The sequence below is a fragment of the Thermobia domestica genome, chromosome 1 (genome assembly GCF_964235325.1).
Source record: "Thermobia domestica chromosome 1, izTheDome1.hap1.1, whole genome shotgun sequence".
NCBI lineage: Eukaryota > Metazoa > Arthropoda > Insecta > Zygentoma > Lepismatidae > Thermobia > Thermobia domestica.
In genome coordinates this window covers 248617284-248639336 of record NC_137454.1, presented here as the reverse complement: position 1 = coordinate 248639336, position 22053 = coordinate 248617284, and the positions used below count along the sequence as shown (strand labels likewise).

Below are 22053 nucleotides of genomic sequence, written 5' to 3'. Positions count from 1 at the left end.
CCGAAGCGAAGTATTTATTGATAAAGCTTCGTTAAGTTGCTGAAAATGAGAACATGTATTCCTTTGTTGTATGAGGTTCTTATTTGAGTTTTTGATGTGTGTCTTGGAGGAGGGAGCACAGACAAATTTATGAGACAACTAGGTCATTCAAAAAAAAAAAAAAAAGTAGAAACTAAACTAACGATCAAAATAAGTGTTTAATTTATTTATTTTTGACTTCATGTGTACTACCATTATTCTAAGGGTTATATGGGGTTAGATCCACATGAAAGTAGTTCCCTCTATTCAAACCTAAGGTGGTTCAAATTACTCATTTCCGGTTTTAACATTTATCAACATCGAACGAAAACAGTCGCAGATAGCTAGAAGCTTTTTTTTTTCGCAAACGATTCAGTGTCTCAAGATGACGTGCTATGACTATCTCGAACACTTTACCAAAACCGGAAGTGATTGAAATTCGCTACTACTTCCGATTTGAATACTGTTTTCCATCGGGCGGAAACGGTAAGAGACATTCAAGTGTGGTTTCTTGCAATTGATTCAGCGTCCCAAGAATAGGTCCCGTTTACTCCATTAAGATTCTATTCAAAACCGAAGTGGTTCAAATTAACCATTTCCGGTTCCAACACTTATCGTCACAAAATAAAAATTGTAATAGATAGCAACAAGTGGTTTTCTGCAATCGACTCAGGATGTCAAGATGGCACATCCTCACAATCCTCAATACTCTAGCAAAACCGGAAGGGATTGTAATTTACTACTACTTCCGGTCTCAATACTGATTTCCATGGAACAAAAACGGTAAGAGATATCGAGATGCACCTTTTTGTAATTGATTCAGATTTCCGAGTGTGTGTTTTATCTCCTCTCTTATGCCACTACTGAATCCGAAAGTTGTTAAAAGGAACAGTTTCCGGTTTAAACATTTTTTGCCATAGAACAAGAACGGTAAGGACCGGCACACACGTTCCGGTATACCGTTGAGGTTTACCTGTATAGGTAAACTAAAGTGTGTGTGCCAGCCGCTGCAGGCCAAACAGCACAGGTAACCTAACTGTGCAGGCGACCGGAGAAGAATCGAAATTCAATTCTTACTACCTACGCAGGCGTGTAAACCTGAGCATGTGTGTGAGTCACTCCGGCATACCTATACAGTGTATAGGTGAGTTGTGGCTAGTTCCTTGAATAGGGAGCGTCGGTCGTCGTCTTCATGTTCGTTCGCCATCTCTCGACTGAATTAAAAGCTTCAGGTTTAACGTTGCGTGTGTGTGCTCTAGCTTGCACAGGTATACCTTTCCGGTATACCAGTGAGTTTTACCTGACAGGTACATCGTAACGTGTGTGCCGGGCCTAATAGATAGCGACAAATTATTTTCTGCAGTCTATTCAGGGTGTCAAGAGAACATATCATCACACTCCGCAACACTCTATCAAAACCCGAAATAGTTGAAATTTACTACTACTTCCGGTTCCAATACTGATTTCCGTAGAGCAAAAACGGTAAAATATATCAGGATGAAGTTTTTTCCAACAAATACAGCTTCTCGAGAGTATGTTCTTCCTTAACTATCCATACAAACTGAAATGATTCAAGTTAACATTTCCGGTTTCAATCTTTATTATCATAGAACAAAATCAGTAGTCTAAGCCAAAGCGAGTAATGTTTTTATGATTTGGATTCAGTGCCCAAAGAACAGGTTCTATTTTTGATGTTACTAATGTATTGAAACCAATAGTTACAGATGTACTACTTGAAGTTTAAGTATTGAATTGAAATAGTTTGGAAGTATACCGTAGTTTTACACTATGAAACGAAATTCATTTTTGTAAATATTCTTTACTATCATATATTGGGATTTTTTTAAAGTTTGAGGTTTTCTTCGAACTATCTGCATTGTGTCGCAATACGTACAGCCAACTTTGCCAGCAGTACTTTTCCATAGAAGCTGTATTAAAAAAAAAAAAAAAAAAAAAAGAAAAGAAATTGATAAATTGTAGAAACAGATATTTTAATCCTGTAACTACCGACATCAGTTTTACAACAAAGATTGATTATCGATTGTAATGACTACCGCATTTGTGTCATGTTTGTCAGCGAAAATATGGGGATCCACACAGAAAATTTGTCTGGAGACCCATTAATTCTATGGGCGGCCCTACTTGACACTAATCAAAATGAATAGTGAAGTTTAGATATGTATACACTGAGTTTGACATTTTCAACGGGAAGGCATAATCATTGGGTCTGGATAAGAGTGAATTACTTTCATTTATACAAATTATCTATTCATTTAAAAGAATCAATATTCACTTAAATCAAAATTTTAGGGTCAATCAATTGCCTCCGTTTGGTCTTTTTGGATATCCTTTATAATTCTGAATGACAATATTTTTATAAACACGAGTAAATATAGTGAGTAATTGATAGTGTAATTACAAAATGCAAGGAGAAACAAGTGTCCAAAGAGCAACAGATACAATAATTGCTCATCACATGACCTGAAATCGAACTCACAATCTTTGTCAGAAAAGGTGACCACTCTAGGAGTGAATTTCCTTGCCTATGAGTGGTACACCGCATTTGATTAAAGCATAATTTAATTAGTTTGTGTTTCAAAACAATCATTACAATTTATTAAATCCGGATATTTGTGCGTAGTAAGATAACTCTTCTGTTTACATGGCTAATCGAACGTTTCTCGGACATTGATCAAAGGTAGTTGAAATTGAGCCAGGAACAATAAATGAATTCTCGTAATATTATAGTACAATCTTCGTAGAATCAGGACCGAAAACATGATTTAATTTAGTAAAAAATATAAAAGGATATCATATATTGTGTACATTTACGCCCTCTAGACAATGTACAAAGAATTCACGGAATTTAACTGTTATTTAGATCCCATAAAGAGTAAAGATCACCTTGTGATTGTGTTGTGAAGAAAAGCTAAAAGATAACCAAAGAGTGGTGCAAAATTATTCGTTATTGCAAAGTTTGTAGAGGATTCAAATAAAACATTCTTCACTGCATGGTTAGTTGTTCACCGCCATTTAGATATTTTGTAAATATGTTTTACCTCAATTGCAAACCCGAACGCAAGTGTTAATAGAACACAATGTCATATTGGATTGAATTGATCTGAGCTTAACGTCCCGTTTCACCACCAAGCCTATATGAAACGAGAACCAGTCATTTAACCAGTTAACTGTTTTGATTAAAGTGTTAACACATAGGGAGACATGTCATGCAGTAGCCAAAGCATAGTGGGTTTGACGTATATGAACGTCACGTTTGATTGAATTCTACCTCAAAACGGAATATTTATTTAAAAGTAACGCTAATTTTATAGAATTTTACAAATGAGATGAACTGAGAAAGGCAGTGTAAAGATATAAATACTCATTGGGGGATGGCTAGCAGGCAGTAAAAGCTATAATTTAACTGCTTAAAATAGGATTTAAACTATTACTTGGGTTTATCCAAAGTAAGTACCCCACCGGGAATGAAACTTGGGGCTATAAGCGTTTTCTACTCTGTTACAAGGAGGAACTAGAGGAAAATGTCGTAGCAAGAGATAACATTACACTTCATTAGCAGAATTACGGGAAACTTACTCCCTTTCAGGATAGATCATGGAAGCCCAAGGGATGTATATGGAGGTTTCCTTGACTTCGGCACTCATGGAGTGATACACCACGTTCCAAACACCTTTATTTCCTCTAAGTACCCATTTTTTTAAACAAGCTGGTTAACTTCAAAGCTACATTGGAACAAGGATAGAACGAGAACAATTTCATGCTTCTCATTAAGGATTTAACACAGGCCACCCAGTTGGCAGGTAGACCCCATACCGACTATGATACCGTAGCTCAGTAGGAGAATTGTGTGCAAAGAATAATAAATAAATAATGAAAAAATAGCAAGTAGGTCTAAAGTCTCGAATATAAATGAATATATTTAAACAACGATTGTTTCTTCGTTGATATCATTCAGTATTGTTCTGTTTATTATAGAATCTACTGTAGATATATGTGGAGTGAGCCCTATATTTGTTTTATGTTCTTTCTGCAGAATAAAATTGTTAAAAACCAGCTCAACTCGTAAGATTTTACTCGCTTTAACCGTAGTCAGTTAGTGCTAAGCATAGCTAAGTATAAATGGAAAACGAGAAAATTTTATTTTTATACAATTTGTTGAAAGTTTTCTAATATATTGTTGTCGAATATTCTTGCTGAATTACTTTCGAAAGACACGCTGCACTATGACAATCGAACGTTTTTTTACGAGCGCAGAACTACCTTTTGCTGATGTGTTACTATTCAATCGAGCCTTGAGGAGAAACGACCCATACAGAGCACGACAGAGCACACTAATTCAAAACTTAGAAATATATTCTTTTAAATGATCAGTGACTCATTCTATGGAGATGAATGAGAACTATGAAATACGGTTTCGAAATCGTTTCATTGTTTTTGAATAACCCTGTATTTCATTTTTTAACAAAATGACTTATACCTTTAGGTCTGTTGTTAGTAGCTGGCTTGCATATATTCCGTCAGATCATCCGTCCGTCCATGAACTTTCCGTCTATTGACTTTCATTTTTTAGGAATGGTTTGATCAATTTAAATCGAATTTGGCATTAAGGCAAACGTTAATCTACTTATAATCATTTCTCAAATTTGGTTCAGATAAGTCGAGGCCAAAAAATGTTGATAACTATCGTCTGTATGTCTATCCCTGAACTTTTTTTGGCCAAGAACGTTTGACCAATCTCGACTAACATTGGCATTAATGCCATTTGATGACCTATTTGGATGGACTGAGATGACAACTTTCATTCAGATTGATCAAGGTCAAAAGTTGATATCGATGAATATCTCAGTGAGATATTCATCTAAAATAGAAACGGTAAAAGACTGGTACTCAGTGGCGTATTTAATTTTGTTTCGGGAGGGGGGGGGCTATGCTAATTTTGTTTATGGAAATGTGAAAATTCTGAAAGATATTTCATTCATTTTAAAATAGTAAATACAATTTCGGGAGGCTTAAGCCCGGAAGACCCCCCTTAAATACGCTACTGCTGGTACTAAATAACTTTCTACTGATTGTAGGAAGTATAGAGCGTCTTCAGCTTGATGTAATTTTAAAAATAATTAAATTAAGGAAACGAGGAAATTCTTGGAAAAATGACCCATAAGTGATGACCAAAAGTTTAAATGACACCTGAGACAAAAAAAAAAAAAAAAAAAAGACTTCCATTTCACACTGTAAAACTACAACAGGTTTCCAAACAGAAGCGTACGCAAGGCGGGTTAGGGTTTAAAGCCCAGTTTAAATGAACAATATATTCTGGAAAAATACACACTTATTATATGAATATATACAAAAATCACACCTGTCCTGCAAGGGTATGGAATTGAGTGCTTGAACTCCTTCATGAAATTCTGTGTACACCTCTATTTCCAAATTATAGAGATCTAATATAGAAATCAGAAGTGATAGATATATCATTTCTGGTTTCAGAAGAAGGATAAGGACAGACATTGAATTTGAATTTGTGTCGCTGAATCCATTATATTTCTCACTATCTCTTACCGTATTTGCAATGAGGATGTAATACTGAAACCGGAAGTGAATAAATCTCCTACTCCTCGTTTCAGTGCTGCCCTCCCAACTACAGTGCTGCCCTTCCAGTGGCTTGCGCGCGTACCTGTGGTGCACAGGATGGAGATGCAAGGGCTGAACAGCAGAAACGGCTAAACTAGAATTCCACCAACCAACGAATCTCGTTTCAACCAGTGTTGCCAGATCTACTGATTTTGCAGGAGATCTCCTGCTTTTTCTACGTTCTACTGATCTACTGCGAAAGAAAATGAAAAGTGAACAATCTCCTGCTTTTTCCATACTTCAAGAAGTTGAAGACATATATTATTATTAATATTGGATTTTCAATGTTTCCGCACATAAAAAGATGAAATTTCTCTGTCACAATACACAAAGCACTGTAGAGCATATAACTTAGTTATAGAGCTTTACTGTATATAATATGAATCCAAAGAATACAACTGTACGTCATCTTCTATATGCATTATGGTTAGCGTTTTTATGACTTTCTGTAAGATTTACAAGTAAGTGTTGTTTAGATTGGGACTTGGGTTGGAAGAGTGGCTTAGATCACTTCTCCACGATCGTCAGCAAGAAATCGTCTTCGCCACGATCACGTGTGAGTGTACCATATAGCTACGTTATCGCTACGTGCATGAAAAACATTTTTCCACTGCACTTTTCTCTTTCTTTATGTTTTACTTCACACACGTGTGTATCAAATAATATTACTATAAATCGGGACTTTTTCCTTTCATTTGCTCAACGTAGTTCATCGGAAATGAATTCTGGACTGCTTGTTTTGACTACTGCCTCCTTAATAATGGCAAATTTTATTGCCCCCCCCCCGGATTTACATTCAAATGCCACCACTGTATGTGTCTACTACTTTCTCCTGTTTTTTTTATCTTCGAATCTCCTGCTTTTCCAACTGACTGGTCTGGCAACACTGGTTTCAACAGAAGAATAAGGGCGAAGATGGAATATCTGTTCTCCGGACGTCGAATCTATATAAAACTCACTTTTCTCGTTATCTGTTAAGTTTCATTTGTGGAAATCCTTACTTGCAAACTCATCTATAAGAACATTATTCTGCAACCAGGCTTAGCAGAAGAAAAATACGTATTTACTTCACATACTATATATTTACCGTATTTATCAATTTTCTTTGGCTCATCGTTTATTTCAAGCGTTGGTAGGCGGTCATTGATGCTTTGGAAAACTTGATCTATAATTTTTAGTTATACATTGTGGTCCAAATGTCTAATCTAAACATCTCCTGCAACAATGTTTGAAACGTGTGTGAATAAATCGCAATGCTGTAAATTTTGTAGCAGCGCTGTTTTCAGAAGGAATCCTCTCTTTTTATTTCTTTGTATGGTTGACACGAACCTTTACACTTTGGAATAGAGGTGATTGCAAGTGTATGAGCACATGAACTCATGAGCACATGAACTGATACCGTGTTAGAGATGAAAAAAAAAAAAAAACATTGACTTTTTTGGGATGAAGCTTGTAGTTTTTTTTAGAAAGAACGAGAGCTCGATATTTTTACTTTTTAAGCCTTCAAAAACAAGAAACAGAAACAAAACCACCTTATCAAGTATCTGGAAGTTATACATTTTGATATATGTGTTTTACTGGTTGAGTAACCTGTCATCCAAGAAAAATTTACAATAAACTAAGAAACAGATGCAAGATCATTTTGGTTTTGGTTTAAAATCTCGCTTACATCTCGTTCTCCGTTCGAAAAAAAATATCCTGAGCTTCAGAGAGTCTAGTTTACAAAATTAAAGCCATAAAAGGCTATTTTGGATCTAATGTTAGTCCAGCAACATCATTCTGGCAAAAGCATAGAATATGTGTGACGTGACTTCTGTGCACGATTCGACAGACCAGCCCTTTCCATGACGATAATGTTGGTTCGGAACATAAACTGTTTCTGACAGCAACAATGAAGGACAAATGGAGGACAGGACGAATTTCCATCCAAAGTAAAACATGTGGAGATGTGGATGTATTTATGCTATGATCACTCCAAAAGCGTTCTTCTGAACTAGAAACACCACAAACAAAAATGTTAAGACACATGTCAGAAGATCTTAAATTGAATCGGTGATTGCAGAGAGAGCCTAAATACATTTTCTGTAGATTTGAGACACTTTAAGAAAAACTGTTCAAATCGAGGACTGCAGACCTTTCTGCGCTCAGCCTATAGTTCAATGTTGCGTTTACACCGTTGTGACACAATCTACATTGGCTTTTCCTATACACAAAGTTATGTATTACCCTAGAGAAATGGAAAAATTCATAAATCAAATTAAAAAAAAAAAAGGCCTATATGACCTAGGTTATTTCTGCTATCATCGATTCAATTGAATCGTTCAAGTCAATATACATTTGTTTGTCAACGAGCTAGGTGATAATGACATGGATAAAGACGTGTGGCATGTGAATGGTTGCTTCGTATGCTTTACACAATCCCACGATATGCAGTGAATGTGTAATTTATCAGAGTGGACGCATTAGGAATATTAAAAAAAAAAAAAGTCCACATCACTAACAAGAACTGGAGCACAACCCTCCGCATACGATGATCTGATGTGAGCCGCGTTATCGAGTAAGGACTTGGTAAGCCCTGCTAATCAGCACTCGTGCCTCACCATGTAAAGAGAATAGTTTGCCCCCTCCAGAGGTTGAATGTCGATCTAAATCAGCGTTTCGCAACCGGTGTGCCGTGAAAAGGCCGCTGGTGTGCCGCGAGGAATAGAAACAAAATTATTAATTTTATAGCAATCAAATTGCAAAACGTAGGGAAAAATGTATATTTGTGTTTTACATTACTATGAAACTCTACTATGAATTTACAATTTTAAGTTTCATACCGGGTTACTAATTTGTATATTTCGAATGTTGAAAAAAGTATTTGTTATTGTTATGACCATTATTTCTTCTTTATTGTTGCAGACTATTTCGTAACTTTAAAATATCATTCAATCTTTTCGACAAATTACCTACATTTGTGTTTTCACAGTAAAAGAGATATGTTTGTTCGTCCGTTATTTAGTGATCTTCCTTCTTAGTAGAAGGTTAGATCCAGTTTTCAAAAACAAAGCGTATTTTTAAAAACCTGAGTCCAATATTTCATTGCAATTGTTTTCTATTTTTAAATTAGAATGAAAAATAAGCATAACGATTTACCACGGGGGAAAAAACAGTGATCGAGTTTTCTTCTCTGTGAGAAGGAGATTAATAATCATAGAAAAATACCGTTGTGTTTTATATTTACAAATAATAATATTAATAAGTGTGCCGCGAGAATCCAAGTAACACCCGTAGTGTGCCGCAAGTTGAAAAAGGTTGGGAAACGCTGATCTAAATGATTGTTGGTTTTACCACTCAACTATGCCATAATTGTTAGGGAATACCTGAATTAAGTTAATTGTGGTAAGGTGAATAGAGCGACGATCACTACTACTTCAAGTTTCTCGATTGGCCTCCCAGAAGTCTAGATCTCATGTCTTGTGACGACTAATTGTGAGGTAACATCAAGAAACGTGTTTCTTAAGAGCGATACCAGATAACCCAACAGTTGAATGTGTTAAAGCGGCTTTTGCAACAATCACCAAGGTAAGTAACACTTCGTAAAAATCACAAAGGATATCATGTCTTATTATTTGTGCCAGAAGAATGATAGTGTCCATACAGATCTTCTGGATCGTGTGACAGTGTCATGGAATAACATTAACATGACAGTGACAGTACTCAACTAAGTCCGGTACATTTGACTGGTATTATTCTATTGTTCTTACACATTTCCGTAAAAGATGACATTCCACTCTATAATTTTAAGGAAAATTAATATTTAAAAAAGCGTTCCTTTCTATTTACAACTCTATATATTAACGTCTTCGAAAGTCTCAATTTAGGTTATGTAAATAGTGTGGTGAAATTTCCCTATGTAGCAAATTATCCAGTTAAGACAATCATCCCTCAAATAAGTATGGAAGAGATGACATATGTGCGACGGTTTACTTGTAATGTTCCATAAAAGTCAAGTAAAGTACATTTATGAACTATTTTACTGGATGATTTATCTAACTACAAGATTTTTAGTAATGACATTTTCTATTTGAAAATATGTTTTGTCTTAGAAAAACTGAGTTTTCTGAAAAGTGAACCGTCTTTCATTGGCTTGTACTATGACTTGTATACAACTAAGCCTAATTTATTATTTTTTAAATCGCAATTTGCTGCCCCAAATATAAGGGACAAAAGAGTGATCTTGCTCATGAGAAAAACATTACATCATAATGGTTGAATTCCTAAATAAAATTCAGAACTTTCCATTCACGCACTGGAAAACCTACCATTGTTCCGTCCCCATTACTTAGATAAGTCCGCAATGTAATTCCATACTAACGCTTTTTTAGCAAGTGTTGCAAAACATTAAGAAAAAATAATCTACCAGACTTATGATCCGGATTTTTTATAGGTCGCAAAGTGATAGACCTGATCCTTGACCAAACTACGCAATGCTTTTCCACGAAAATATATGTATATGTAATGTGTATAATTAAAACAAACAAATAAAAAAGAACATTTCTAGTAGTCTGCAAGTATTGGCAGAACCTTCGGACTATAGCAATTACAATTTCAGTGAATGTGATGAGAGCTATATCAAAAGAGCACTGACCTTCTGATCGGAGGGAGTGCCTTCTGGGACTTTGTTTACTTCCGCCACGCGACCTGCGAATGCTGCGAAATGATGCAATAAAACAGAAGACTGAGAGCATCATGAAAATCCAACTAGACATTTCTAGTTTATCACTAAATGTATAAAACAAACATGTAACAGAAAAAAATCCTTTCTGTGTTCTAAGGGAGAATGAGATGCCGACAATATGTTACTGATAGAGCTCCTCCGTTGCTATATGATTAGCGTTAGGGTTCAATTCCCGAAAATATATACCGGGTGTTTCAAAACAACACCGACAACTTTTGGGAGGTGATTTCTGACCAAGATAAGACAAAAAAGTATAGGCCAACCTGGGTACAGCAATCCGTAATTTCTTAGTTATAGGCTGCTGAAAACATAAAAAAAAAAATCTTTAAAGGTCCATAGCTTTAACACTATGGGACCCGCAGTAGTCGGGTCAAGACTTCACTTAGGAGCTAATATGCGCGTTACCCAAAAATACACATTTCAGAATCCTGTAGTCTTTACCAAACAATTTTTATAAAGATGAGTACTTGAAATTATATAACCGTAGTCAAACTCCCTAGCTAACGATGGGTTCCATAGTATTGGAGCTATTGACCTTTAAAGTTCACTTTTTCATGTTTACGGCCTCCTATAACTCCGAAATGACAGGTTTCTGCACCCAGGTTGATCTATACTTTTTCTCTTGCCTTACTGTCAGGAATCACCTTCCAAACGTTTTCAGTGTTGTTTTGAAACACCGGGTAATACGTATACGTATTACTCGACAAATCTCTTAATGGCATATCGAGAAAATATCATATACAACTAACTTTTCGCTTATTACGAAAGTATTAAGTTTCTTTCCTTCGTGCTTACAGCTGCGGTTTATTTTGTATTTGTTGAGAAATTGATCATTGCAACAACATTAACATCAAGTTAATGCTAAAAATGTACTGTTAACTAGCTTATTGTATCTATTGCCCTTTGTCTTCTAACGGGTGACACAAATACCCTTAATAGTGACACACAGTTTTAACAGTAACACACATACTCCTAACCGCGACGCATACACTACTTGTATCTTTTTATTTTCATTAGAAGATAAATAAATAAATCTGTATACACCACCAGGTGTATCAAAAATCCAGGATCAAAGGTCAACTCCGTTATAAACGAAGATTCCAAAAAGAAAGAAAAGTTACTGGAAATAGGTGGTTTTTAATCTAAAATTGTGGAATTTTTCCAATTGCGCTGACTAATTGGGCTCCACGCTGGTAAGGTGTCCAATGTTAAATGAAAAAGCAACGTTTCCAGTTCAGCAGGCTGTTCAAACGGAACGTAAGGTACACAAAAATAACGTGAGGAACGTGCATATTGATATGTGAGGGATTATTGGTATGGTGAGGACGCAGAGGGAAACAGACTGTTCGAACAGAACGTAAGGTACGCAAAAATAGTGTAAGGAACGCGCATATTTCGTTGTTACGGATTATTGATATGGTGAGGGCACAGGGGTAAACAGATTGTTCCAACGGAACTTAAGGGTACGCAAAAATAACGTGAGGAACGTGCATACTGGTATGTGAAAGATTATTGGTATGGCGAGGACGCAGAGGGAAATAGACTGTTCGAACGGAATATAAGGATGCACAAAAATAACGTGAGGAACGTGCATATTCCTTTGTTAGGGATTATTGATAGGGTGAGGGCGCAGGGGGAAACAGATTGTTCGAACGGAACGTAAGGGTATGCAAAAATAACGTGAGGAACGTGCATATTGCTATGTGAGGAATTATTGGTATGGTGAGGGCACAAAGGGAAGCAGACTGTTAGAACGGAACGTAAGGGTACGCAAAAATAAAGAGAGCAACGTGCATATTGCTATGTAAAGGGTTACTGGTACAGTGAGGGCGCAGGGGGAAACAGATTGTTCGAACAGAACGTAAGGGTACGCAAAAATAACATGAAGAATTGAGGGCGCAGAGGGAAACACTGTTCGAACGGAATAACGTAAGGGTATGGAAAAATAACGTAAGAAACGCACGTATTGCTATGTGAGGGATTATTGGTTTGGTGAGAGCGCAGAGGGAAACAGACTGCTGACTGGCATCTTTGATTTTTCATTTAACATTGGGCACTTTACCAGTGTGGAACCCAAACGGCTGGCGCAATTGGAAAAATTCCGCCATTTTAGATTGGAAACTTCATATTTCGAATAACTTTTCTCTCTTTCCGTTTTCTCGTATCTTTGCTCATAAGAGAGTTAGCCTATGGCCCCGGACTTTTGATACAACCGGTATATTAAATAATTTAATGAATTGTGGTATCTTGATTGAAAGATTTATTGTTTTCGAACTGAGAATGTAGCTCAAAAATAAAAATAAAGAGGGCATTTCAAAGATCATCAACATTTGCGAATTGATTTATGCCCCGACTGCGTTTCATTTCTTTTGGACTTCCTTCGCAGCACATAGATATAAGCATGTGTCTAAATGAAAAGAAAGAAATTAAAAAAAAAACTGTTCTCATTTACGGATATTAATGAAAGTCATAACAAAAGAAAAAAAGAATCAACATTATCGTACTACAAACGACGAAGTGTTTACAGAATTGCAATGCTTCAGCGGAAACCATTACAATTGATGTTATCGGTAAAGGTCATAAGTGAAGGACAGTTGCAAATAAATCCGTATTATAACATTACAAACTCATTACTTGTGTTTTAATTAGGTTTAATTAAAGATTTTGCAACATGATTTATATTGCACTATTTACTATTACATTAGCCAGTTATAATAAAACAAGCCTATCATGATTATATTCATTTTTACACGCGTGCTTCAGCTTCAAAAACTGCTTAAATCATGGAAATGAGACGATGCTTTCAACTCAAACTGTAATGATCATCTGGCAGCGTTGCAGCATTTAAAATCTTACAATGTTATTAACGTCGTTTCACCAGGTCCATAGCTAGAACACTAAAATCGCGGGGAGGAGCAAGATAGTTTTGGAAGGGCTAACTTGAGTTCACTTTACATTATTACTTGTTTATATTTTGAGCATATATTTATCTCGAGATTCTGAACGAACAACTAAAAATTTCAGAGATATCTGAAAGTGGTCGCAGTTTGTCTGGCCACCTCTACCTACGGATTATATATCAGTTGATTGATTATCAATCACCAGTCATTACTGAATTTATGTAGTATTTTAACTCCTTCATTATTATTATTATTATTATTATTATTATTATTATTATTATTATTATTATTTCAAAGGTACTTTGTAAAAAAAATAAAACACCGTTGAAACTCTTTTATCACAGATGTTGAGGGGAGAATTGATGAAATAGTGTTTATAAAGTGTGATTCGCGTGTCCCAAAGCGTTACTTCTCTAAAAACAGAATTTAGTATGGCATATTTAAAACACTTCTAGGCTAACAGTTGGAAACTAAAGTAGTGACATACATTTTGCACATTTTGTACATACATCTGGGACATACTTGGACAAGGGTGAATTAGTGTCATCTGGAGGTGTTCAAAGAGTGTCGGTACAGTGTCCTACTGTGTCTAAAAGTAGTTTCTGCATTTTTTGCAATGTAGCTATGTAAAGTCAACAAGGTACGTAGTGAAACGTCACTTGCATGATAATGGAGCATACAAAACAAAATCAAGAAAATTGTTACAATTTCGTGTATCACTGAGAATATATTTGGTCTAGGAGTTAATTCGTCAGGTTTTTAATCAAAATTGAAGCTTTATTTCAAAAACAAAATAAATGAATACGTTAACAAAAATATTGTCCATCGCTATCCACTACTTTCTCCCATCTTTTAGGCAATTTACGAATTCCGTGTCGAAAGAATTCCTCATCTTTTGAAGCAATCCAATCAGAGATCCATTTTTCGATATTTTCTGAAGAAGTGAACCGCTGTTCAATCAAATCGTTATTCATGCAATCGAACAAGTAGTAGTCAGACGCAGAAATGTCTGGTGAATACCGCGGGTGGGTTAACACTTCCTATCCGACATGCTCCAAATAGGTTTTGACCGGTTTTGCGGCATGTGGTAGAGCGTTATCATGTTGAAAAATAAGTTTATTATGTCTGTTATTCCATCCTGGTCGTTTTCGGGCCAGAGCTTGCTTCAAACGCATTAATTGTTGTCGATAACGTTGTCCATTAATAGTTTCACCAGGTTTCAGAAGTTCATAGTACTCCACACCTTTCATATCCCACCATATACTCAACATGACCTTTGTACAATGAATATCTCGTTTCGGTTGTGATCGGCCTGGTTCACCTAGCTTCACCCAGGCCTTTTTTCGTTTAGGATTCTCCCACTTCTCATCAGCAGTAACAATTCGATGCAAAAATCCCTTTCTTCTCTGTCTTTGAAGCAGCAATTCTCAAACGGTTTTTCTTCTTTCAATTTTTGTTTCTTTCAATTCATGTGAAACCCAATGTGAATCATTCCCATGGCTTTGATTCGTTTGGAAACTGTTGTTTGCTCAACTCCTAATGCTTCTGCAAGTTCGTCCTGCGTTTGACACGAATCCTGATCGAACAATGCTCTCAATTCTTCATCTTCATTTTTTTTTCTTTGCTGTCCAGGTCGTTCTTGGTCTTCCAAGCCGAAATCACCACTTTTAAACCGTGCAAACCACTTCTCACACGTTCGCTCAGAGCATGGTCACCGTACACTTCCACCAAAATACGACGATGACTTTCGGTAGCACTTTTCTTCATGTTAAAGTAATGAAGAAGAACTCCCCGCAAAAACACTTTATCAGGCACAAAATGCGCCATTTTCAGTTGAATTAAAAAATGTTCTTGTTTCCGCTTCAACCAACTGACATATACTAAACAAGATGCGCAATGGTAGTAGTTTTCAACGCATGTTTGGATGGAACAATAAGCTAGTTACGCCATCTCTTATAAAACCTCACGAATTAGTTCCCAGACCAAATAAGCTCCAACCAGGAGTGCACTTACGCGGGGTGTCCACCGGGTCCGGACCCACCAAAGAAACTTCGCAATTTCAGACACATTTATATACTTTCTTAATAAAACTATAGTTGTTTGGCAGAAAAATGAGTGATGCCAAAGATTTGATCTCACACTTAACCTCTACCCTTCCTTTTCCTATAAAAGCAATCTATCTAGGTAGTTCTATTATTCTTTTCTTAATTACTTATCGTCTTTTGGGGGGTCTTTCTGGTTCAATATTATATAGACGTAGTGTTTGTAGTATTTAACCCCCCCAAACTTTGCACCCCTCCCAACGAAAACTTCTGGGTGGACGTCTGGTCCTAATACAATGACAATAACCAAGTAAAGGTTCTGTTGTTGCTAGATGCACAGATTAAATCACTCTTCGTACAATCTGACTAATGCTGACCCTTGCAATGTACAGGGTGTTCACAAAATTTCTTTACAATTAAAAAAAACAAAACAAAAGAATACTACAAATACAATTGACGAAAAACGATGTTAGGATTTTAAGAGATCAGATTTCTCCTGTGTACTCAGTTGTTGTCAATGTTTGTAATCACATTGCTTTTGTGTAATTTCAGGTATCCTGTTGACGACTGAAACACTTTTCAGTAAACTCTTCAAAAAATGACAACTCCTCTAGAACAGTGATTCCCAACCGATGTGTCGTAAAATTTTAGAATTTAAAAATCATGAAGCATTTAAAATGATTAGTTAAAATCGATTTTGAGACAGACAACGCCCACAACGCCATAGCAACAATGCTCAGTACTACATAGAGTCACAACTTTGTAGAAACTTATAGTCTTCCATTACTATAATTTAAATTATTATTAATAAAAGATCAAACAAGTAGGTCGCGATGTCCTGGGCGTTCAGTATTCAGTGTGTCGTTGGCCAAAGAAGGTTGGGAACTACTGTTCTAGAAAAGGTACAATGTATCGTAGTTTATTGAAACTAAATCGGATATGCAGACTCTGCGTAACTACAGGACTAAGTATGGAAAACATGCACCGTGTGTGGCACAAGAAATTTATGATGACAGTGACAATGTTGGATAAAGAAATGGATGAAAAATAATATCGGAGGAAAACGACCGAGAAAGATAATTCTTTGCTTGCTTTTCTACAAAATCTTTTCGTACTGCTGCCAGACACTTATATAAACTAACCTTGTTCAAAAGTGCACAAAATCCTACACAAGAAGTTGCGAATGTGCGCTTATAAAGTGCAGCTCTTATAGGTACTCGAGGAAAATGATAAATCAAGACGAAAAGTGCTGAAACGAATGTCTGAAGATGCAACATTTCTCAACCGAGTTTGTTTTAGTGATAGGCCACGTTTCAGAGACTTTGAACACACAAAATATAAGAATCTGGGTTCGACAAAAACCCCATGTGACAATGGAAACTTCACTGAGATATTCCAAAGAAGAATATTGGTACGGGATCCAGGGTTGAAAAAAAAACATGTTAAAAAAAACAAAAAGAACGTTTTTTATGTTTAAAACGTTTTTAACGTTTAAAACAAAGTACTTTGTTTTAAACAAAAAAAACATGTTTAAAATGTTTATTTTGTTTAAAGCAATAATCTAAATAGGCATATATGTTACATTTTTACACTCTTAGGTATTGTTTGCCACCTATATTCAACCGCTAGATCAAATTTCGGGTACTTCCTTAATCTCGATCCGCCCAAATGTTTAATTCCCGATCTCCGTTCACAGAATATGTAGTTTAGTTTCTTTGTGTTACGTTCTTCTGGCCGTCTGCATTCTTAATCTTTAAACGCCCATTGACGCAACTGCTGCGAAAGGGCTTTAAACCTCAATGGCTCAGTCTTAAACCTCAAATTAAGGCTGGAAGATGGTTTTGGCACCAATTTATTTCCGAAACATGCAGCTTTGCTGGTGTGCATTTTATGTATGTGAGAGGAGGGTAAATATCGTGTTTCTTTTCAACAATTTTTTGGGGGCCATTCCCCCTTTTGGGGGATAGATTCATAAAAATTGTTACGTGGAGCAATAAAGTAGACCACTACATGGTAATATCGTGTATTTGTACTTCTTGCTTACATGGGTTAGCAGGGAGGAGGCAAAGTTAGCCAATTTTTGGAGTTTAAGTTTTTTGACGTAAATACGTTTATTTTTACAACAAACATCAATAGCTCAGTCCTTAATTAAGCTAGAAAGATGATTTGGTACCAAAATGTTTTTGAGGGATGAAGCTTTCCGTCAGTTGCATTTTATGTGTATAGGGGGTACGTATGTACGGCCGAGAGAGGGAGGATGGAGTTTTTTTTTTTAATTTTCATCATTTTTTTTTCATCAGGTTTTGGTGGGTATTCCTCCCACCTTTGTGGTACATCCATAAAAGTTGGTGTGTGAAGCAATGAAGCAGTCCCCTATATGATAGTAACCTGTATATGTACTTGTTTATAGGGGAAGAGGGGGTCAAATTCGGTTAATTTACATTTATTTTCGGGACGGTCTCTATAACACAAGATATATTTCACTGAAGCGGTCTACAAGCATAATTCTTGTTTGTATACATGATGTGTGCAGCAAAAATGATTTGCATGTGGACCTGGTACTATAGTGGGGAAGGGGAGAGAATGTCTAATTCAATGAATGTTTTTCTGCGCATATTTTTTTTAATATTTCCTACATAAAACGAATTCATTACGCAATGGCAGCAATGGCTACCATTTCTTATATTATTGTCACAAGTATGTGGTCTATATTAGCATCATTTTGTCAGCGTAGGGTGGCTGCAAGGGTTGCCAGTGCCCCGCAAAGTCAATATTTTCATATTTTAATGATTTTTTATATCTGTTCTTTTTCTACGAATACGGTGGGAATTTCACGAATGTTACCTCGTTGGAATTTGTGGTCTATAAGCTTTCCAATGGTGTTAACTCATGACTCTGTGTGATAATTAGGGGGGTCACCAGAGCCCCAAACGTGAGAGTCTACAATTTTGTTAAAATCCCTGGCGGGTGTCTAGAGTTAATTGTGTTGTTATGCCGTAGACACTAATAATTATTAGCGGTGGCTCAGTGGTAGAGCGTTCACCTCTGGTGCTTGGGGTTCCGGGTTCGATCCCAACCCCCGCCAAGTGAACTTTGTGGTGGACAAACACCGTGTGCGTATGTTTTCTCAGGGTTCTCCCGTTTCCTCCCACTTTCTTCATTCTACCATTTCATTCATTACTCATCATCACCGTCTCCTTTAGCCTAACCGGCATAACCGTGGGACGTAAAACTCAAAGATTTCATTTTTCATTTCACTAATCATTATTATCTACCCATGTTGCAAATAGAGATGTATATTGAAAACTGTTTAGTTAAAATGTCATTTGCTCCTTGTAGGCTAGTCACTGTTCTTTTCTATGAGTTGTATTGTATTTGTCAGAGCATTTCTTCTAGCTTATGATATGAGAACTGTTCATTATTATGGAAATGATAGTGATAAAAATAAATACCCAAGTTTTGAATTTGTGAATTTGGATCTTAGAATAGTGTATAGTCTGTTTAACCTCCGTTATTCTTGGAAATTAAAAAAATGTTCAAATATTTCACTTGAATTTCTGTTGGTTTAGTTATACGCATACTGATGTGCAGAATTTCGTTCAGTAATTGCTGTTATAATAAGAATATAACTCTGCTTGTAATTTACTTCAGGCACAAATCCTGCGGAGGATGGGCTGTTTGTTAGAAAATTAAATTGTCTTCTTCAATATGATATTTTAGTTGTTTTAAACATGTCCAACCACCTTCGATAAAAAAACACGTTTAAAACAATTTGTTTAAAACATTTAAAACAAACTGAATAAAACAACAGCCCTCGTTTTAAACATGTTTTAAACACTTGTTTTAAACATTTTGTTTTAAACATATCAACCCTGACGGGATCATGTGGAATCGAATCATATGGCCATTTTTCTAGAACACTGGCCACCTCGTTCACCAGACATCACTTGCCTGGACTTCTTCTGCAAGGTTATATTAAACTATCGTGAATCGAAAAAAGATACGCTACATCGATAGCCTAAACCAATAAATCCCCAACGCTGTTGCCATTGTCAACATTGATAGCGCTACGCTACAGAGAACATACAAAGAAACGATCACCCTCTTAATAGAGGTATATTAACAGAAGGTAAATGAAACTTCAATATCTACTCTTTATCTATATTATAAAATTGAAAGTGACTATATATGTGACTCTTAATCTCTTGAACCGCTCGACCGATCTCGATCAAATTTTCAACGTAGATGCGGTTCTGGCCTGGGAGTGTTTCTAACTATTTACTTTGACGGTACAACGTAGGTGAAGGGGAGGAGGTTGGCATAGAAAAAATTAATAAAACTTAATAACTATTGAACCACCCGACCGATCTTGATGAAATTTTGAAGCAAAGAAAGGAGCTTGAGAGCCTTGACTTGACTAGCCATTCATCCTACTTTATTTTACTTCACAACACAGAATTTCAATTGAATTTGTGAACAAAACACCTCCTAGAGTATGACGTCATTCCTTAATACTTTGACCCTTTTCAGCTCAAAAACACAAAACGCGCTTTTTTGTGTGTTATGATATACTAAAAGAGTAATTATTCCCAAAATTTCAATTTCTTTATCCAGGCCCATTGGAGATATTGGGCAATGAAATATGCCAAATTGGCATAATTCCTCAAATTTACGATATTTTTTCAGGCCTTTGGGAGCTGCTACAGGTCTGCAAATTTTTGAGTATAAACATGTGACCCCGAACTACCTGCACAGACAAATTCAGACCTCTACCTCAGTTGCTTCCTCTTCCCAAACATATCTTCAATGTCCAAAAATGTTGCTACTGTAGGCCCTGATTTCACCCCTTTCAAGTGGTTTTAGGCAGGGCAGCCTATTTAATATATAAAGTATATTTGACTTCCAATCAAAATGATCATCGTAATGAAATAGGCAATTAATACGATGTTAAGAGGACAAAGTTTTAGCTCTGCACAAGTTGGACACGCCCAACAATTTTCAATTTGCTAGGGCAAATACATGCTCAGATATTCAAAACAACGTAAACGCCTGAAATCGAGAAAACACAAAATGGCGGCAGAATCTGCGTTGCTACGAGATGTTTTTTAAAAAATAATTAATTCTGGTTTTGAAGTACCCTAATATAGCATAAACACTCATGAAAAAATTAATTTTTTTGGAAAGGTCGAACGGCAATTTTTCTTTTTGCTCGATCACTTGGCATGGATTGACCCCATAGTGTGTACTAGAGAAAGCTCTCCTTTCATTCTTCAAAGAAATTTTGTGTTTTGACAAGGGTTATTTTCCAAAAAGGTCTCTCATTTGATATTAAAAATGGATATTTTTAATTATATTACAGACAGATTTAATCATCAGGATTATATACTTGCATAGGGATGCAAATAACCGCTCGCCCACTCGCCCGGGGCGAGTGGCTCATCAGTGCAGGCGAGTTACTATTATTTATTTCAAACTGTAAAGACTGGGATGTGGGCTAGTAACTTTTCTCTTGGGCGAATAAAATTTTGTTGCTTATTTGCATCCCTGATAGTATATATTGTATTGTTATATATTATTATATATTGTTTCAGTAATGTAAGTTAGAAGTAAATTTTTTTCAATTGCCTGAGTCGAATCCGAAGTCTTTCTCACGAGACTCGAGAAGTGTCTCGTCTCTTCTCAATTTTTTGACTGGAATATGAAACAGGAATTGTAATGTTTCTCATCTTGTCTCGAGTTTGAAAAGGTCCTTTTGTCTCTTTTCCGAGAAGTTACTAGAAATGTTTCCTCTCGTTGTCATGGAAAACACAAACAACGGTTCGCTCGATTTACTAGTAAATTCTCCTAATACCGTCTTCTTCTTTGATGCGCTACAAACGCAACACACACACACACACACACACACACACACAAATGTTGCTATTGTCTTGGACAAGAGTTGATCCACATTTCGATTATCTTTTATCTATTTGAAGATATCAAATAATTACTGTAAAATTAGCGGTATTTTAATTTCGCCGGGATGAAGACTCTTAATTCTAATTTCGCCTAACACTTTATCAGGTATCACTCACAGATGAAAATCACATCCACTACTTTAGGCTAAATGCAAATTCGCATTTTTCCCTATTCTCGTTCCGTCTAACGATCTCATCAAGGAGGAAATACTCCTTATATACCGGTATTAGATCTGACAATTTTCTATGTCTATACCCAATACATAAATAAGTGATATAGTGAAATGTTTTTGACTACAAATAAGCATGCTAATAACAACTATTAACTAATTCCTATTTTAGACGTTTATTTCAAGTAACTATAACATACAAGTACATAGCAAATTATATAATTAAATATATCCCTATAAAACTATTTATTACTTAACAAGATGAACAATTAAATCATGCCTCAAAATGAATATGTATAAATTAAGAATATGAATATCTCTAATATAATAAACACACAACCATTCAGTAACAGACATAGTCGCAATTAGTCTTTGTCAAGAACACACTACATCATAAACTTATGAAAGATGAAAGGGACGTGTTTCTCATGTAAAAATAAATAAATAAATAAAAATATTTATAATACGTTCTTTCTTATTAACTAAACAAGAGTATTGAACATACTATTTTCAGCTTTGAAATGTCATTCTGAGCTGAACATAACAGCTATTGTTTTCAATTTCAATCCTGGTTTGTAACACGATCAGATT

General features: G+C 35.9%; 1 protein-coding gene across 2 annotated transcripts in view; it reads right to left on the bottom strand.

Annotated features, from left to right (window-relative positions):
• Nucleotides 1–22053, bottom strand: part of LOC145694979 (cytochrome P450 3A8-like) — a 130847-nt gene that overhangs the window by 94342 nt on the left and 14452 nt on the right. The window contains exon 2 of one of the 2 annotated variants that reach the window (XM_081771805.1): nucleotides 10304–10365. The exons of the other annotated variant lie outside the window; for it this stretch is intronic. Coding sequence (XP_081627931.1) covers nucleotides 10304–10365 — 62 coding nt within the window. The remainder of the gene's footprint in view (nucleotides 1–10303; nucleotides 10366–22053) is intronic. 2 annotated transcript variants of the gene reach the window in all.